General features: G+C 38.7%; 1 protein-coding gene across 1 annotated transcript in view; it reads right to left on the bottom strand.

Moving 5' to 3' along the window:
* The window catches only part of LOC142289917 (protocadherin-9-like), a 1826751-nt gene that overhangs the window by 1792056 nt on the left and 14027 nt on the right, over window positions 1–20668 (bottom strand). Inside the window, exons 3-4 of the mRNA XM_075333859.1 lie at window positions 18996–19114; window positions 16768–16917 (exon numbers count right to left, since the gene is read on the bottom strand). Coding sequence (XP_075189974.1) covers window positions 16768–16917; window positions 18996–19114 — 269 coding nt within the window. The remainder of the gene's footprint in view (window positions 1–16767; window positions 16918–18995; window positions 19115–20668) is intronic.

Genomic DNA, 20668 nt, shown 5'->3' with positions numbered 1-20668 from the left:
GATCACTGTATGGTTATTTATTGTATGCATACATATATAAAACTCATCATAATTTGGAATATGGGCAATTAGAATGGTGTGTGTAGGATTAATGTGCACGGCTAAATCAGCTGCAGAGATGAGTACAAGGACTGTTAATGACGTTTGTGCAAGGATCGAAGAGAGGAGAGACATGAGTTGGTTTGTGGATAAGAGGGACACCAAGGGAGATCTCCAGGCTCTATCTATTGCCTGCACCACTCCCATACTTGTGTACTTTCTATCATTAAAAAAATGCAAGACACGACATGAACTGTTTCTCAATTAAATCATGCATTTAATATTTTACATATCATGCCTAATATACTATTTAGTTAACACTAAATTAAATTCAGTAAAAACTCTAGAGCCTTGCATACCATTTTTGTGGATCTGAGTTTTCACAAGACAACCAAAAGTGGATAGCAATCTGCAGAGGTTGGAGACACCTAGTGGCTGGCACTGTAGTGCATTTTTACAATGGTTAGGCTGCATTCTCTATAAATGTAGTGAATCACAAATTAATTGGCATACTGGCTATCAAATGAAGATATATTTATTGAAATAACATTTAACATTTTATGTGTACATATATATTGACTTTATTTTAAAACACCACTCCAGTTAGGTCACAAATTCTCAATGCATCTCTATAAGAGCCAGAATGAGAGCCGGACACAAGGCTCTCATAGACTTGCATTGTGTTGTGACCTCCAACACTCTCCATAAAACACTGGAGTTTCCTGCAGGTCACAAGTCACCGGAAACCGACCAGAGAGGTGGTGAAAGAATATGAAGCTGCCATGTCTAAGTCCCTTGTCCACTGTTATATACTCACCTTCGAGTATATAACAGTGGACAGGGGACTTAGATTTAAAGCACCACTCCAGCAGTGCAATAAAAAAAAACCTGGAGTGGTGCTTTAATATGTGATAGATGCTAAAACAGTCCTGAGATCCTATTATCACTCAAAGTCCTTGTCTGCATGAGTTGTCACAAAGCACCCCAGACAGCACTTTGGTCTCCTGAGCAGTGCACTTCTGAGAAGAGTTTTGAGCTATTGGGGGTCTCACGACCCAGATACCCACAGCACGTCTCAGTGCTTTATATATATATAGCACTTACTGTAAACATTAAGTGCAGGTACACTTTAAATACAAGATGAAATTCTAATTACATTCCAAGTTAGCAATGCATCACAAGTATCACAATACAAAATAACTTGTATGCGTTTTATGTTATTTTTACTGGATTTACTATACTGTTGTATATTACAACAGACATCCAACAGAAAATAGGCCTTTTTGCCCATTGCAACCAATCAAAAGCCCACTTCTGTAACTGCTCTAGAGAAAATAAAAGCTGAGTTATTGGGGATATCATTTTGATTAATCATACCAACTGTCAGTTAACACTAAACCATGGACTTCCGTGTCAAACAAGTTTATTTATCAGGATATGTTTTTATACTGATAATGAGACATTTTTTTGAATTGGCATCATAATAAAATTGAACAGCTCCATTAAGCTCAAAAAACGTTAAATGGGTGGTCCATCATTTAAATATAAAAGATTTATGATTAAAATAGGTAATTATTAGGGATGATCGAATACTTCGATTATTCAGATTTGCGAAAATTTTCCGAATACCTCACCGCTATTCGACTATTCGATGCGCAATGTAAGTCTAAGGGAAGCCCGAATAGTTCCGAATAGTTGTTACTCGGGTTTCCCATAGACTTACATTGCACATCGAATGTTCACGAATAGTCGAATAGCGGCGAGGTATTCGGAAAATATACGCAAAGCTGAATAATCGAAGCATTCGATCATCCCTAGTAATTATAATTCGATCCGTGGGGTGCTAAAACTTGGTATCTGTTTATTAGCAGTTTGCATTTAGAGGCCACTCTCATGTGCTTCATCTTTGGTCACACTGATTTGACTTTGAGGGTCAACTAATGAATACAAAAAAGTCCAATCAGTTCACGGACAGGTTGTCTTCTATATAATATGCTTTATATACTCAGTAGATTCCACACATGTTAATGAATGGGATTTTAAACCTGAATTTATTATTTATATTAGGAAAAAAAATATTTCTAACAAGTATTTCTCTGACTGAGACCAGGCTTTTGAATTATCCTATGCTTAGAATATTTGACAAAATATTTCCCCGCTAGCATTGTTGCTTGTCATCTGTATTTTATGCTATTACATTATCTCCCATCTGATTTTTTTTGCAATCTGGACTAGGCTGACAAACCTGAACAGAAAAATATAAACTAAGGACAAGAAAAATAATGTATTTTAGCCAACATACTTTCCATCTATTTGTCTCATCAATCCTGTCTGTAATCTCTTTCTCATTTTTTTACTTATCATCTCTCTTTTTGTCTTTTTCACCTTCACATCTCCCTTATCTCTATCTCGTACCTGCTCGGCTTATTCATGTTATCATTTTTCATAGAAGGGATGGGAATAAAACATTCTTTTGCCTTATAATACTTTAAGTTAAGCTAATAGCTTAATGTTTTTTTCTTAAGTTAGACATATACACTGGGTGCAAAATTATTAGGCAAATTTTAATTTTTTTATAATTAATTTTAATATTGAACAACAACAGGGCTGTTGATCAATAAAAAGGTTAATAAACCTAAATTCTGAATATTTAATAAAGTAAAAGTGAGGTTTCGTTTTCCTTAGAAGAACATCTGTGTAAGAATAATTATTGGGCACCTGCTAATGTGTATAATTATTAGGCAACTAATTGAAAAAAATAAACTTAAAAGGAACCAAATATCAGCATTTTCCTATATAAGGTGCAGCCAGTGCAGTACTGACGCTATCAGGCACATTGTGTACATACCATTAGTGGGCAGCTCAGATGTGTAGGCTGTGAAATTTCAGTTTTTGATTGACGTGTGCACCTCGCTGCTAATGTCCGGGCGGGTTATGGACGTGGATTCCCACCCCCCCCCCGCCGCCTGTTCCTCCCTCCCTCTGGCTGTATGTAAATTTCTAATCTTCAGTTACATGGCTCGGAGTTAGCGCCTGCGCATAGGGCTCATCTCCAGCGCCGTGTTTCTGAAGCCCACAGTATTATTGTGCATGAGAGGGTGGCACATGCGCCCTCACTTCTTCAGATCTGTTGTGACCGCGGGAGCGCGCGTGGTCACAACAGGACTGGAGAATAGCTGATCTTACTGATTAGCTGCAGCAGACGATATCGTAGCAGACATCTGCTGCAGCTAATCGGGGTAAGATCAGCTGTTCTCCAGTGCTGTTGCGACCACACATGCTCCCGCGGTCACAACAGATCTGAAGAAGCGAGGGTGCTTGCGCCGCCCTCTCATGCACAATAATACTGTGGGCTTCAGAAACATGGCGCCGGAGATGAGCGCTATACGCAGGCGCTAACCCCGATGCCGTGTAACTGAAAATTAGAAATTTACATACAGCCAGAGGGAGGGAGGAACAGGCGGCGGAGGGGTGGGGGCAGGAATCCACGTGCATAACCCGCCTGGACATTAGCAGCGAGGTGCACACGTCAATCAAAAACTAGATGAATTTTCAAACTTTATAAACTTGAATTTCACAGCCTAAACATCCGAGCTGCCCACTAATGGTATGTACAGCCTATGCCTGATAGTGCCAGTACTGCACTGGCTGCACCTTATATAGGAAAATGCTGAAGTTTGGTTCCCTTTAACCATCTGAATTGTTTAATAAATGAAAATAAGCTGTGAATTATAGTTGAGCGAGTATGGAAATATTCGTGTTTGCGATATTCGTAAAGAGTACTCCTTGCGTATTCATTCCGAATAGTGAGTACAATGCAAATCAATATGAAATACTATAATAATGCGTATTTGCAGCTGATTGGGAAATGCGAGTAATTTTCCGCTGGATTATTACTCACATTTCCCATTGACTTGCATTGTACTCACTTTTCGGAACAAATACTCAAGTATTACACAGTACTTGTTACGAGTATCGCAAACATGAATATTTAGATACTCGCTCAACTGTACTGTGAATAATAACCAAACCAATCAGAATGTACAAAACTACATTTATGATGTAAAAAAAAAAATCATTCATAATCCATGGAGTCTGTCAGATTCTTAATCTGTTGAAAATTAACATTTTTGCAGCACCAACCAGAGAATCCCTGAAACTGTTCAGAGAGGGGGAATGTTTCCGTCTCTATAAATCTCTCATTTAAGAAGAGCCCACAAGTTCTCAATAGGATTTAGGTTTAATGAGGAATGGGGTCATGTCAATATTATTTAATTTGTAAGGTCCCTACTGGCTAGCTAAGCAGGGGAGTACTTTGATGCATGCAATGGAGCATAGTCTTGCATAAAAATCATGGTTTTATTGAAATATGTAGACTTTCTCTGAACCACTACCACTACCCAATAAACTCTAATGGCATCCTGGTGACACCCCCGCCACACCTGCGCTGCAGCGGGTGTCACCACAGTGACTTCACAGGTTCATCAGAGTTCATTAGGAACTCCAATGACCTCCCGGATGTCACTGCACACACACTGCTTGCTTGCTGAAAACTCACCTGTCATCGGCGATTTGGCGATGCTGTCCCCGGTCGTGCTGTGAATGCAATGCTCCGGCTTCCAGCTCCTCAGTGCAGTAAATAATCAAAGAATATAATGAGCGGCGGTCAGAAGCAGGAGGCAGCAGAGCCGAAGAAAACAGGGCTGGATACAGGTGAATATAGAAATTCTTTTTATTTAAATGACCCGTGTTTTCTCTGGTAAATGTCACACTGATGTCACACGGATCACATCATGGTGTGATCCATGTGACACCCGTGCTGTCAGAGAAAAAAACAAACATGTCTGCGTGTGTGTGTGCGGGGCTAAGATGGGTCCCACGGCCCATGTAAGTAACACTATAGAATAACATGAGTATGTGTGGCATCCGTGTTAAAAACGGATGTCACACGTACCTAAAACACGGACGTCTGATAGGGGCCTAAGGAAAAGATATTTAGAGGTTGGCCTGGTATCAAGAAGGGCAGCAAAGAAACCACTTCTCTCCAACAAAAATATCAAGGACAATCTATAAAAAAATCATGGCTGAGACTGCAGAAGACTGTGGCAAAGTTATTTTATCTAAAAAGACTCTTTCAGTCATCTAAAAGAGTGATTGTCTGGACAAGAAAAGCTGAGTACTAACATGAGTTCTTAAACCATCCATGTGTGAGGTTGCTGTGCATCTACAGGAGTGGGCTCCCTCTGAATTTTTCCTAGCCACTGCCATGAATAAAGAATTGCATCTAAAAATCCTCCAAGCGCAACTTCTCTCAAGAATCCGACAGCATTTTCATGATTAAAAAATGTTTTTTTAGCATTATAGAGCATCATGTCAAAAGGCAAAAGTGATAACTCAATGGCTCAGTGAACAAAATATTGAAATTTTGGGTCCATGGAAAGGTAACTTCCCCCCAGCTGTCAATCCCTCTGAGAATCTGTTGTCAATATTCAAGTAGGTGGACAAAGTAAAACATGTCTTGAAAAATAAGGGTCTACACTATAGATTTTGAGTATTTGTTTACATTTTTATAAATTTGTCAAAAATTTGTTGGACAGAAGCTTTATGAGCATGTACAGCAGAAGCTCCATCCCTTTCATGTGCAGGAAAATGTGCTCCGAGTGGATACTCTGATGTAACCATAGTGGCGATCATGTAGGAAGAGGCTGTTCACTTCTGTCCACCGTGTCTTTCTGATCTATTTCTGAAGATAACAGGGGTGTTGTGGTAAGAAGAGGCTGCTTGCACTGCTTTCCCCTCTGTCTATCTGATACATTTCTGAAGTAAACAGGAGTGTTGAGGTAAGAAGAGGCTATTAACATCTGTTCACCCTTTGGTCTAATCTATTTCTGAAGCTAAAAGGGGTGGTAAGGTAAGAAAAGTCTGATCACACTGATATCCATTTATCTGATCTAATATTGCAGATATGGGATTTGCTGTGGTAAGAAGAGGCTAATGACACTTTTGCCCAATGTCTATCTGATCTAATACAGAAGATAAAAGAAATGATGAGGTAAGAAGAGGCTACTTACATTGCTCTCCGCCATGCCTTTGTGAATGACAATTCATGATAAATGTATTCAGGTCACAATAGCAGACCTTCCTAATACAAATGCTTAATAATGTTCTATAACAGTTTCTTTCAGTGAAGTGAGGCAGTGGCCATTTTACTTTTATATGGATTACCTCCCTAATTAAAACTATGTTGATATGCTAATTAAAAGTATTTATGAATTTACCATCATTTTATTTACATTATTCATTTGTTCATTTTCTATTTCTGGAAGACCCCTTTAATCAACCCATTGAAAGCCTACACGATACATGAGCAAGATGTTAACCAGGTAATCCTTTTAGGCCATAATGCTTTTCTGTGCAATGGCAATGATTTATTAAGACTGCCTAATATAAAACTGATCTTGTTTCCTAAAGCAACTAATTACAATGCAGCTTTACAGCAGTTTCTCCACCATAGAAGTGAAAGGCTGAGCTCTGACTAAATGCTCTGGGCTACACGTTTAGCTCTTATATTACACGTTATATATATTTTACTCATTGCTTCTGCTCAATAATACTAAATAGATAAATATTAATCAGTAGATAAATATATGTAGTTGAATCAATAAGAAATTCATCCACGACCTGGGTGTATTTTGCTTACCCTTGCTCTCTCTGCCTTTGATACTAAAGGTGGCTTTACATGCCGATGTCGTTGGGGTCACGGATTTTGTGACGCACATCCGGCCGTGTTAATAATATCGTTGCGTGTGACACCTATTAGCAATTTTGAATCGTTGCAAAAACGTTCAAAATCGCTAATTGGTGACATCCCCCCCTAATCTCAATTATCGTTGCTGCTGCAGTAACGAAGTTGTTCGTCGTTCCTGCGGCAGCACACATCGTTACGTGTGACACCGCAGGAACGAGGAACCTCTCCTTACCTGCTTCCCGCCAGCAATGAGGAAGGGATGAGGTGGGCAGGATGTTCGTCCCTCTCATCTCCGCCCCTCTGCTTTGATTGGGCGACCACTTAGTGACGTCGCTGTGACGCCGAACAAACCGCTCCCTTAGAAAGGAGGCGGTTCGCCGGTCACAGCGATGTCGCTATGCAGGTAAGTATGTGTGACGGACTGCGCGATGGTGTGCGCCACGGGCAGCGATATGCCCATGATGCACAAACGATGGGGGGGGTACGCACGCTAGCAATATTGGTAAAGATATCGCAGCGTGTAAAGTACCCCTTAGGGTCATTGATGTGGGGCCACATTGTGTAGGTAGGTCACAACTATATTGTATCCCACCTGTTTACAAATGCCTGTTCTAATTCTGACAAAACATGATGTTACATGGCACATGGCATCTTATTTTGCCATGTTGTCTATTTAAAATGTGTTTTAAGTTACTCTTTCTTTTAAAATAATGTCTCTGATACTGATTATCGCATGCTTTAATTTTTATTTCATAAATTAAAAAAATCTACTGTTGACATGAAAACAAGCAACTTTGCTTCTTTCTCTTCATGGACAGATGTCAGAACATGGCAGAAGTCTGTAAAATTTGTATTCAGTGAAGATAGGAAATGACAGTTGGTGCTTTTAAAATTCTATGATGAGGGGAGGAGAGAGGAGACTGGAGTTCGAGGTAGACAGACATTCTGCTAAAATCACTGTTAGGCCCTGTGAACACATTGACGTTTTTCACATAGTTTTTGATGCAGTTTTTCAGAAATCTGCATCATAATCTGCATGTGACACGCCCAGCTCCAGAGCCGGGGGTACTCGGAAGTGGGCCGGACTAGTCCGGGGATGTCAGCAGTGGCGAGGTCAGGCTCCGTGCCCCTGGCGGTGTCTGTTCTAATAAAGGGGATGATAATGGGAGTTGTATTTACAATGAAATAAAGTTCGTGACGCCACCTGTGGTTTTGCGTCTATGTGGGCCGCCGCTGCACTGCGTGCTCCCCAGGGCAGATGGTGATGGCGCAGCTGACGTATTCTTGCTCCCCACAGGTGGAGCGGGTACCCGGGATGACCGTTGAAAATATGAAATGTCTATGATGGCAGGTTGTGACGCAGGAGGAATTGAGACAACACCGGTGCTTTGCAACAACAGTCTTTTACTCACCGTACCAGCTTAGTCCACCACGGTATGTGGGAATCCCCAGTGATGGGCTTTTGCCGATCCCGAGTAAGTCCGAGGAAAGTGGCGATACACCCTTTGTTTGGCTTTCCTGGTCGTCTTGACTGCACTGACTCTTACCCACCGGTTCTGCGCCTCCACACACAGTGCCCTAGGGGTCATGGACCTTCAAAGGGACTTCTGCCCGCTTGGCTCCCTAATCCTCTGTGACCCCCTTTCAGCGGATTCATGTGCTGCTTGGGGCCCAAAATTGTGTACAGCCACCCTGGCCTCCGGCGTTACTAGAAAGTCCTGAAGTCTTTTCATAGTCTAGGGACTGGATCCCCGTTTGCAACCAAATCTCTCTACCTTGAGATGTTGCTTGTGAAACAAGACTATAGGGGAGTCTGGCACACTTTCCGTAAGATGCTGGGATTCTCCCTTCAGCATCACCAGGGTCGAGCAAGACTTCACCCCTAGTCGGTCTTTTCCCAGCTCTCAATTGACCCTGTAAACTATGAACTTTCAAGCTTAACTCTGCCTACTCACCTCAGACACTTAACCCACCAAGCTCCACCCCCAGGATGATTCCAGAGACAGTGTACGGGGCTTAAGTGCTGTAACCAGACTACTGGTCGACGCGCATTAATGGGACCTGCCCCGGCCCTGATCTAAGGTGTGAGCTAACAATTGCAATTGTTGTCTGCAGGTTTTTGGTACGTGAAACGGTAGATGGCCTCTTTTTTACCCAGGATGGGGCATCACACCTCTGTCTGAGGTGCAGTACCTCTGTGGCGATGGTAGCCTCAGGGGCGCCACACTTGCCTCTCCTAAAACCAGCAAAGTTTATGGGATGTTAGATTTGCTGTGAACAAAGTGCAGTTTTGGTGCAGATTTTGATGCAGAAAATGTAATTTATTGTCAATTCATTGACTTTCTTGATACCCCCAAAAATCGCATCAAAACCGCACCAAAACCTCATCAAAGCCAAGTCTTTTTTTTGCTTTTGTGCAGAAACGTTCTGCACTAAACCTGCAGCGTGTGCACACAGCCTTACAGTTCTCCATAGAACTTTATGAGCACCAACGGTCATCTCTTCTCTCAGTAATGGGAAAATCTATGTTCACTGAAGATACATTTTACCTGTGAATTGAGAATTTTGACAATGATCAGTCCAAGAAGAGACAGAGGCCAAGTTTGCTAATAAAATATAGACATTTATTTTATATTTATGTGAACTATTGATTTATTGAAAAATAAAGTAAAAATTTCCTCTGACAATGTGACAACTGTACGTTATGTATGTAATGTTGTTCCAGACAATACTTATGTGACTATCAATTAACATTTATATTGTTATTCTTCACTCCAACCACCATGTACCAGTAAAGAATGGAACAAATCTTAGTGAAGCCAGGGGACTGGCAAATTTTCAAAAAGTAGTAGTTAAATTATTTAGAATATTATTTTTTGGGCATTTTGTCTTGTGGATATCACACCTATGAGATTCTAATCTCATACGGTATATACATTATACTTAGATACTATACCTTTATATGCAGTACAATAAACGTTGTCTCTTTTTGTGGCTTTGTAAAAGCATCTATTGTGAGATTTGCATATTATATCAATTAAACATAATGTATCCACTCAATAAACACCAAAGAAAGGATTTTATTTTGTGTGAAACTGTTAAACTTACACTTTAAAAGTAACAATAGGGTGAAAAAAACTAGGAAACCAAGAGAAAAGCCTGAAGAAAAACTGACAAATAATAAGCTGTATTGGGAATGGTTCTCATGTTAAGAGAAATGACTGAAAGATTGCTGCTGTAGGGAGAGTAAAATATGCATGACAGAAAAAGGCAGCCGGCATCGGAGAAGGCTTGTACCGCGCTGGTCATGGAGGCATTAGAGCTTGACTTCTGTGCTGTCTGGGACTAAATAAAATACACAACCCTATCTTCATATGGTCATTTTGGGCATACATAACAATTGTAGAACAATACGTCTACAATATTTTATATTTCTCATTTGTGAAAATACAGTAACATTTCCTGTTTTTTACATCGACTCATAGGGAGCAATGGCTAAGTATAATAAATAAATCATGTTACATGCTCCTATTTTCCACTATACACTATGGTACACTCGACAAGTGCCACGCTGAAGATTCAAAGGGGTTTACCAGAATCAAAGTTATTGGTTCATTAAAGTAAAAAAAAGATCCTACCCGTGGGATGCCCACTGATCATGTGAATAAGGGTTTTCTTTCCCCTGTTCTCATACAATTAGTAGGTGCTCCAGTGATGAAGCCCCAAGTGCTGAAATGCTTATTATCCATCTGATAGATATGTGTTAAGTATATATTTGGAGAAAACCACGTTAATATCAAATTAAAGTGTTTTCCAGAAAAAAAATAAAGTCATAGTAATACAAGGTCCAAGTTCTAATGTAGCATTTTTTAAAAGTTCTATTCTCAAAGGCTGCAGCTGTATAAAGGTGGAGAGGCTATGTCTATACACACAATTATGTCTCATTCACAGACAGATGACGTGTATGTAGCTCTGTTCATGACTTCTATGTCAATGAGTGACATGGGAGTGAATAAACGATGCTACTTGGCAGGAACACACTGCTAATTTCTGGAGGCAATGACAATATACTGTAAGAACAATAATAGTATATTGGAAGACTATAGATTTCATTACCATGGATAAGCGGATGCCTATGGGCTTGACATCGCTGCACACAATTCTCTGAAGTATTCAATTACAATACATCATCTGGCGGTCTGTGATGGAATAATTTGGATTTGGCAGATGCCAACACTTCCTCCATGAATAGTGACAACTAAAAAGTTAGGTGTTTTATAGCTATATCTATATTGTATTCTAATCATCTTTAATGATTTATATTGTATAGGGAAAGATCCTTTCCTTTTTTGCAGAATAATTTTTACATGCAAACAGTGAAGTCAATAATAATGTTGAAGAGACATTGACTGGACTGCAGATTTGTAAATCAACCCCACCCATGAGAACTGAATTGAAATACTGTGTATGGTGCTAGCTATGTATCCAAATTTACTTGTGTTCAATGCTTCAACAGATACAAACCTATGTTTAAAATCCTTTTTTTTAAACCTTCTAAATATATGAGATAAGAGACTGTTATAGATAACAGATGGACACTCAATAACATTGTCCATCAAGCACTAATAGGATGAATAGGAACTCATATACAGTATGATTGGTTATGCATGGAAAATGTTATAGATATAAGTGACCAGTTACTTACATTTTTCACTTATTTAGCACTATTAACTCAATGTGAAATGTAGAAGAAAAGAAAGAGGCACTGCTCCAAAACCGAAAAAATAAAAACTTTTATTCAATCCGTGTGCATTAAAACTGCAGCGGCGAGGCCAAGTGCAGGCTCTCACAGGACTACGGCCATTTCAGGCTGACATGTGCTTTTACGGGTCCATGGACCCAACCTGTAGAAGTGCACACCAGCGCAAAATTACCGTAGTCCTGGGAGAGCTTGCACTCAGCCTGCCACTGCACACAGATTGAATAAATGTTTTTCATTTATTCAGCTTTGGAGCACTGCACTTTTTCTTTTCTTCTAATTTTCACATTGTATGGATTTCCGTTTGGAGCATGCACATGTGGCCAATTCTATTCACTTGGAGGATCCGAGCCCCTTCTTTGTAACTGGCTTCTGAAAGATAATCCTTTGTAGTGCAGTATCATATTTTCTCACTTGCACTATTAACTCATCAGCACTTTACAGATATCATCATCACTGTATGTCTGTGTGTTCGGGGGGAACCCAGGCTACCAAAAGGAAGTTTAAGCAAAGACGAGGAAAACATACCAATTTGTTGCAGATTCTGTCCTTGAAGGAAAGTGAATACATGACCCCAGAGCTGCAAAGAGTGCTAACCATCAAGCCAGTGTGCTTATAAAACCTTATTACCAATTCCAATTTTTTGAAACCAAGATATCTCAATATACAGTATGTGATAACCAGATTTCTGAGTATCATAAAAGATTTTTGTTACAAAGATGATCAATTACCACCACTTTTCTCATAATGGCGAGAGTTTAAAGAAAAAGATGGTCAAAGCTTTACATTATTATGGTGTAGTTTGCAAACTCCTTCACTTTGCCTTTGATACATCCTATCTGGTATGGTATACAATTAGCTGACATTAAATATTTCTTTCTCCTGATAAGTTTCTAGAACAACTTTAATGTTTCAACATATCAATTTGGCTTATAATTTATACTTAAATAAAGTGAGTTTAAAATGTATTTATGACCCATGAATTGTCTCAAATGTATTCATGTTACATCCACAAACCTAAATGGATTTTATGTGCTATAAAAAAAGCAGATAGCAAGTATTTAGGAAGTGGAAAGGTTTTCTAAATATTTCAAAAATGCAAATCCAGAAATTGGAAAGTGCATTTGCATTTTGAACCCCCCCAAGACAATACTTTGTAGGACCAGCTTTCCCTACAATTACTGCTGAAAATCATCTGGCGTATGTCTCTACCAGCTTTGCACATATAGAAGCTGAAATGTTTGCCCATTCTTGATTGTAATTGATTGATTGTAAAATAGCTCTAGCTTAGTAAGATTGGATGAAAAGTGTCTCTGAACAGTAATTTTCAAATCTTGCCTTAAATTCTCAATGGGATATAGGTCTGGACTTTGACTGGGTCATTCAAACACATGAATATACTTTGATGTAAACCATTCCATTGTAGTTCTGACAGAATGTTTAAGATTGTTGTCCTGCTGGAAGATGAACTTACATCCCAGTCTCAAGTGTTTTAAAGCCATCAATAGGTTATCAATCAGGATTGCCTTGTTTTTAGCTTCATCCATGTTCCCATTAACTCTGACTAGCTTCTCGAAAAGCATTGCTGCAGAATGATTTTGCCATGACCATGTGTGACGCAGGGGATGATGTTTTCAGGGTTATGTGCTGTGTTAGTTTTCTGCAACACATTGCTGTTTACATTTAGCCTTAAAAGTTCAACTTTGGTCTCATCTGACCAGAGAACCTATTATCACATGTCAGCTGTGTCTCCTATTTGTTTGTTTGTTTTTCTACAGGGACTTTTTATGGTTTGGTTTTAAAAAAAAATGGCCTTTTTCTTGCCACTCTTCAAAAAGGCCCAGATTTGTGAAAAACAAGACTAATAGTTGTCATGTGCACAGATTTTCACACCTTAGCTGTGGATCTCTGTAGCTCCTTCAGAGTTACCATGGGCCTTCTGGCTGCTTCTCTAACTAGAGCTCTCCTTGCTTAAGCTGTCATTTTAGGTGTATGGCCATGTCTTGGTTGGTTTGAAGTTCTTTCACTCTCCTTTTTTTTTGATGATGGCGTGGACAGTGATCTGTAGAATGTTCAGAGTTTGTGATATTTTTTATAACCTATCCATCCTTTTCTATCCACAACTTGATTCCTGACCTGTTTGGTGTTTTCTTTGGTTTTCATGATGCTGTTTGATCCTCAAACCTCCAGGGGCATCCCAGAATTCCTGTAATTACACTGAGAATATATTACACTCAGGTTGCCTCAGTTTACAAATTAGTTGAATTCTGGAGGCAATTGGTGTGATAACTCAGCATCCATAAGGAATATATGGCCATAAAAAAACTTTTCCAGTACCTAAAACTCTGTCCACAAATTCATTTGGAGAAGCCAGGTTGGGACGATCCGGTCAACTGGAGATATATTTTGATGTGCTCATTTGGCTTCCTAAGCTTAGCACTACCTCCTCTTAACTGGTTTCGGAAGTTGCTGGCTGGGGAAGTGACCAAAGTCCCAAAGTTGCAGAGGTTCTAATACCTTGTGAGTCAGAGAAAGGTGAGACTCTGTCACCTGCACCTTCTTGTATCCCTTCCGGGAATACACTATACATTCTTGTCTGTTGAGAACCCAATAAAGTCATACTGGAGTGCAGTAGTCTCACCCTGTGCTCACTTAGTAGTACCAGGGCCCATGGGGAAGGAGTATGGGTATTAATTGGGATAAGCCCTAGTCCAGGCGGTCTTTTTAAAGACAGCCAGACTGGGGGATGAGAGCACTTCATGTTCCACAATTGGTCAGTCATGATTTTATTTAGGGGCAGCGAACCATAGTGTTTAAATACAAATGTATGTTACATTTTTCTGTTTTATATTTTTAAAATAGTTATAATACTATGTATCATTTCCTTTACACTTCACAAATACCTGCTCCTTAGGTTTGCTATATCATGTAAAATACCAATAAAAAACATTTAGGTTGTGGGTGTAACATGAAAAATGTGGAAAAGTTCACAGAGTATGAATACTTTTTCAATGATTTGTACGTTTATAGTAGTGAGCATTGAATACACAATGACACATCATGCATTGTATACTGCACAGAAAATAATGATGCACTGCAAAACATTAATGTTTTTACTTCTGCGTAAAAAAAACAAGCACTGGATTTTTTCTTTTTCTTCTGTATTCATTTCTATCCTTTTCAATCTTGATTTCTATCCATGCACTACCCAAACATTTGGCATCATTTATCATGAGGAGTGAGCCGAACATTTTCCTTTCTTTCTTTTTTCTTTGCAGAAAATATTTCTTCACATTTAAAGGGTTATACCCTAGAGCATTTCGACTATTTATCTGTATATTATCATTTGCCTACTCCAAAGTAAACCACTCTCTTATACAATACTGACTGGCTGCCACATAACTGTTAAATACTGCACCATATTAAGAGGCAATTATGCATTGCCTAAACTAAGTTACAATGCTTTATGAAAAGTGTTATCTATAATGGCTTGCATTTTATCCTTAGAACATTTATTGTAGCTTTACTTTATGTGATAAAAAACTAATGTGATAATGTAAAATTATTTCCTTATATCAGAAGACATCGTGCAGGGAAGAAGATTTTGTAAATTTTATGCAATGATAATGTAAGCTGTAAAATGGCTCTTAAAAAAAGAAGATATTCCTATGAATCAGCTTTTAGAATAGTTCTAAAGATGTAGAAAGGTAATATGTTCACTATACAGTGGGATTTGCATATCTCTCCTCATAATATGGAATATATGGCATTAGAACTTTACAAGATATTTTCAATTTAAAGCTATGTGTAGCAGATGAACAAAGGGACTGAAAAATTTCATTAACACAGGAGTAGGTGTAGGAGGTATAGGTACTCATGAAAATTTGACTTTTTAATAGTATCCAATTAGATTGCTGCTCCTAATTTGAAAAGGATACATAAAAAATTAGAGTTAGAATGGAGTTATTTTTTTTAACTCTTCTAGTGTTAGTAGTTCTGATAAATCTCACCAATTACCGTGTAACGTTCTGCATTGCGTACCAAGAATCAAAAACAAAGAAACGATAAATATGATCAGCACACAAGTCACCCAAAATAAAAGATTCATTTAGGGAAGTCCAATATAAAACTGGTAGCGATACACCCAGTATGGCCCTTAGTCACTGTCTTAGTCAAGCAGTGACTAAGGACCCTACTAGGTCAGAAGCGTGTTGCCGTATTTTTTTTATGAAAAAACAACAAGAAGAAAAGTGCTACTGAGAGGAGTCTCAGCGACTAATGATAAATGATACAAGGTATTGCACTCATCTAGTCAGGTTGTACTACAGGCACAACTCTGACAGTAGCACATGCCAGTGAATTGCATGATCCTGGCTGCAGGTATGAAGCATTGGTATGTAGCAGCGGTGTGGGTTTGGCATGCTGCAGTCTAGGAAGGTTCCTGGTGTCATTTGATAGTGCGCGCTGTGATCGGAGACTTCTGTCACTGCAGCGTGAACATGCCAATGTTATCAAGGGGCGCATACAGAACTCACCACCGCATGCTTAGATCCAAAACCCAGTGACCTTATGTGTAGTTAGCCTCCTGGTCATACAGTAGCTCAGTGCAATATTTCGGCTCGGCATAAGATGATCCATGAAGAGCTCTGGAGTGTCAGTTAGATCACTGCAGCACTGACTGCTCAATCCCGAAGGGAGTGCGTGCACACAGAAAAAGGAGAGTAAAAAATGCGGTTTTGGTGTGTCCTGCTGATCAGCAGTACACAACATAACCGCATTTTATACTCTCCTTTTTTTGTATTTTTTATGCTCTGTACTACTCCATTGGATGTATTTCTACCAGTTTTTTTGGACTTCAATAAAGGAATCTTTTATTTTGCATGACTCGTGTGCTGGTTGTATTCAACTTTTCTCTGACTTGGATTTTGGAGCCTTTGACCATGCACAAGACAGGAGAACTGACCTTTTGTTCCACACATCAAAAATATATATAGTTATTTAGATACAGAATATTTCACAAAGAGGATTTTGCTTCTATAATATACAGTTGGAATACAAAACACTGATTCTGGGTAATCAATTGAAAAGAAATCTAAATTCAGCAACTCCACTAAAGTATACCTTTTAGTGATCAATGGCTTAACCAACACTTTCCTGGACTCTTTAACTAGAAAATATAAGATTCATATACTACAAAAAAAGAATAATGCAATCAACTTACCCTAACAGAAAAAACGAGGGTCGGTGAAAAGCTGTCAGTGCCTAGTGATGGAGCCGCATCAGTTCTATAAATGACTTTTCCATAGTCGTTAGGAGCGTGCAAGAAAGTTGCAGTACAAGCGAGGCAGTTGCATTGTACAGTGGGGCCACCCTGCAAGTTAAAGATGATGAGTAAAATATACTACTTACTTTTCATTTGCTGCTAATTAGCTGTCATTCAATTTCAATGCAAACTATAAACTTATTGAACATCCTCCAATGTGAGATAGTTCTCACCCAAACATATGTCATTCATACAACAGAATCTACACAGCGATATGCTATTAAAATAAAATCACAACACTAAAAATAGCAAAGTAATCAAAATCCATTTATAAAAAAGTGTTATTTTTGAAATTTTGGATGACTGCAGTGATGTGTAAGATTATATAGTTGTATGTATTTTTTATCCTAAGCAGCAACAAGTACTGAAATAATAGTAACTCAAAAATGACAGACAGCTGAATACAATGAATGGAAAGTGAAATATATTGATAGTTGTGTTATGTTTCAACAGGAAAATACTGGTATTAAAAAAGATGACAGGGAACAGTGGCAGGAAGTAGGGAGAGAAACAAAAGACATAAAACTATTAGGAAAATAGAGTTGTACCTAATAGGTGTTAAAGAGCAGAAAGGATTTTTAATGTATTTATTGCTCTTAAAAAAATGGAAATTGTAAGTATTGGACAATGGATGTCTATTCTTATACACTATCATACCATACCATAAACGTTAGCCAATTGTTTCTTGACACTAAAGGGCACTTTACACACAGCGATATCACTATCTATATCGCTAGCGAGCGTACCCACCCCCGTCGGTTGTGCGTCACAGGCAAATCGCTGCCCATGGCACACAACATCGCTTACACCCGTCACACGTATTTACCTGCTTAGCAACGTTGCTGTTGCCGGCGAACAGCCTCCTTCAGCGTCACAGTGGCGTCACTAAGCAGCCGCCCAATAGAAGCAGAGGGGCGAAGATGAGCGGGCCGAACATCCCGCCCACCTCCTTCCTTCTTCATTGCGGGCGACCGCAGGGACGGTGATGTTCCTTGTTCCTGCGGTGTCACACATAGCGATGTGTGCTGTCGCAGGAATGACAAACATACTGCATCCTGCAACAGCAACTATAATCGGGAATAGAGCGACATGTCAACGATCAACGATATGCTGAGTATTTTTGATCGTTAGCGGTCGTTCATGTGTTTCACACGCAACGACGTCGCTAACAGGGCCGGATGTGCGTCATGAATTCCGTGACCCCAACGACATCTCATTAGTGATGTCGTTGCGTATAAAGCAGCCTTTAGTCAGCAAAGGAGACAATTTCCCTACAGTGTTAATTTTCCTATGGTCATCTCCAGTATTATTCATACAATATTGTTCATGTTGCTTAATTTTGTGCTTCCATTAGTTATTGCAAGTAACTTGAGAATTTTAATACAACAAGATAAAATTGGGAAAGTCATCAACCAAATCTGATTTTCTTAATATTTTGCCAGAAAAGGGATTGTACTACAATTATCTAAGATATAGTAAAAACATGAATTTTTTATTTAATATTCTTATATAAGTTACATGCCATATAAGAAAAGAGGAAAAAATACTTATCAGCCACTTCAGCTAGAAATTCAGATCCTGGCTGGAGACTAGGAAGAAACCAACTGGTCATTGGTGAAGCATAGTCAAAATTGATAAGGAGAAAAAGTTCAGCAATCCCACAAAAAATAAAAGAAAAAATCTTTATTTCAAAATCTTGGGTAAAATGCCATAGGACAGAAATTAAAAACAAAGCAGATGACACGTTTCAGATCATAGAGAATCCTTACTCATATCTCATATATGATTAAGGATCCTGTGTGATCCAAAGTGAATCATCTGCTTTGTTGTTAACATCTTCACGACACATCAAGTACGGCAGCGATCCCTGCACATGTCAGCTGATTTGAACAGCTGACATGTGTGCATCCCAGGCACGAGCGAATCTGCGATCCACCCATGCCTATTAACCCCTTACATCACGCTGTCATAATCTGACATCACCATTTAACAGTGCGCCGCTGTAAGCATTCACTTACCCAACGCCATCGGAACTCACTTGTGGTGATTACGGGGAGCCGATGGTTGCATGGTAGCACAGGGTCATGTGATGACTCCTGTAGCTATCATGAGTCACTTTCTCTTACACCCAGCAGAGCACTGTGTGAGAGGACAGCAGCTTTTCTGCACATCAGAGTAATGCTGCTCTGATCTACAGAAATGAACAAGCAATCAGACTGTTGATCCTCAGAGTCCCTTAGGAAGACTAGTAAAAAAAAAAGTAAAAAAATAAGTTTAAAAAAAAAAACCTAAAAGTTCAAATCACGACCCCTTTGAAAATGAAAGGGTTAAAAAAAATAAAAAATATATACACATTTGGTATTGCCGCATTAGGAAAACGACCGATCTATCAAAATATAAAATCAATTAATCTGATCGATAAACGGCGTAACGCAAAAATATTCCAAATTCCAAAATTACGTTTTTTGACCCAAATTTTGCGCAAAATGCAATAACAGGCAATGAAAACATAGTATCTGCGTAAAAATGGTACTGTTAAAAGCAACAGCTCAAGATGAAAAAAATCAGAATGCTACAGGTTTTGGAAAATGGAGCAAAAAGTGTGCAACTTTTTTGGGCAAGCTTGTGAATTTTTTAAACCCTTAGTTAAAAGTAAACCTATATATGTTTGGTGTCTACTATTAAAAGTAAACCTATATATGTTTGGTGTCTACTAACTCGAACTGACCTGAGGCACTATACCAACACATCAGTTTTACCATATAGTGAACACGGTGAATAAAATATTCCAAAATCAATTGTGCCATGCACTTTTTTTGCAATTTTTCTGCACTTGGAATTTTTTGGCCGTTTTTTAGTATACTATATGGTAAAACTTATGGTTTCGTTTAAAAGTACAACTCGTTCTGCAAAAAAAAGCCATTATATTGCAAGATTGACAGAAAAATAAAAAAGTTATGGCTCTCAGAAGAAGGGGAACAAAAAACAACGGAAAAACAAAAAAATTGCCCGGTGGTGAAAGTGTTAATATCTGTCCTATGGTATTTTACCCAAGCTTTTGAAATAAAGATTTTTTCTTTTATTTTTTTATTGGGTTGCTGGGCTTTTTCTCCTTATCAATTTGAACATGCCATATAAGACAAGGGGGGCACGAATAAAACATGAAAATGCATTTCAAGCCTATAGTGATTTTAATATCATTAAAGACCATATAGACTTTTAACAAACAATCGGATGGCTTTTCCTTGTCCTTATTATCTTATTTGATGGGGTACTTGTTAATTCCCACCAGTTACCACCTAATCCCTTTTTTTGGTCTAAACTGGTTCTGCTACTAGCCATTTAGTCTATTTTTCAAGGTCAACTGACTAATTTCATGTCTGTATATATCAGTATTAAGGGGATTATCCTGGGGATGTAACATCAGTCCGTCTGGAAGCAAAAACGATAATATTATAGGACATGAACTGTCAGTCACAATATTACTAGACTTGAAAGATTTATTGTCTTTAGAATATAGACAAAAGGAGCTAAGTGATCCCACTCCTGACCACAGCCTACAAATCATCCTTTCAGTTACATTTTCCTAGGCTTTCACATTACGTTTAAGCATTAAATTCCCTATGGTTATCATAAACTAAACAAAAATAATTTACTTCTTCTTAAAGCAATAGGGCAAGGACAGTTATAACACTAGTTTACCCAAACAATGCTGTATCCAGTACACTGTATGTTATGTGAGATACTAGGTAACTACTTTGCTTAGCTATTTTAATTTATAATTTACATGGTATATTGA

Source organism: Anomaloglossus baeobatrachus, chromosome 2 (genome assembly GCF_048569485.1).
Source record: "Anomaloglossus baeobatrachus isolate aAnoBae1 chromosome 2, aAnoBae1.hap1, whole genome shotgun sequence".
Taxonomy (NCBI): domain Eukaryota; kingdom Metazoa; phylum Chordata; class Amphibia; order Anura; family Aromobatidae; genus Anomaloglossus; species Anomaloglossus baeobatrachus.
The sequence above is the reverse complement of the archived record's forward strand: the minus strand, read 5'-3'. Positions and strand labels throughout refer to the sequence as shown.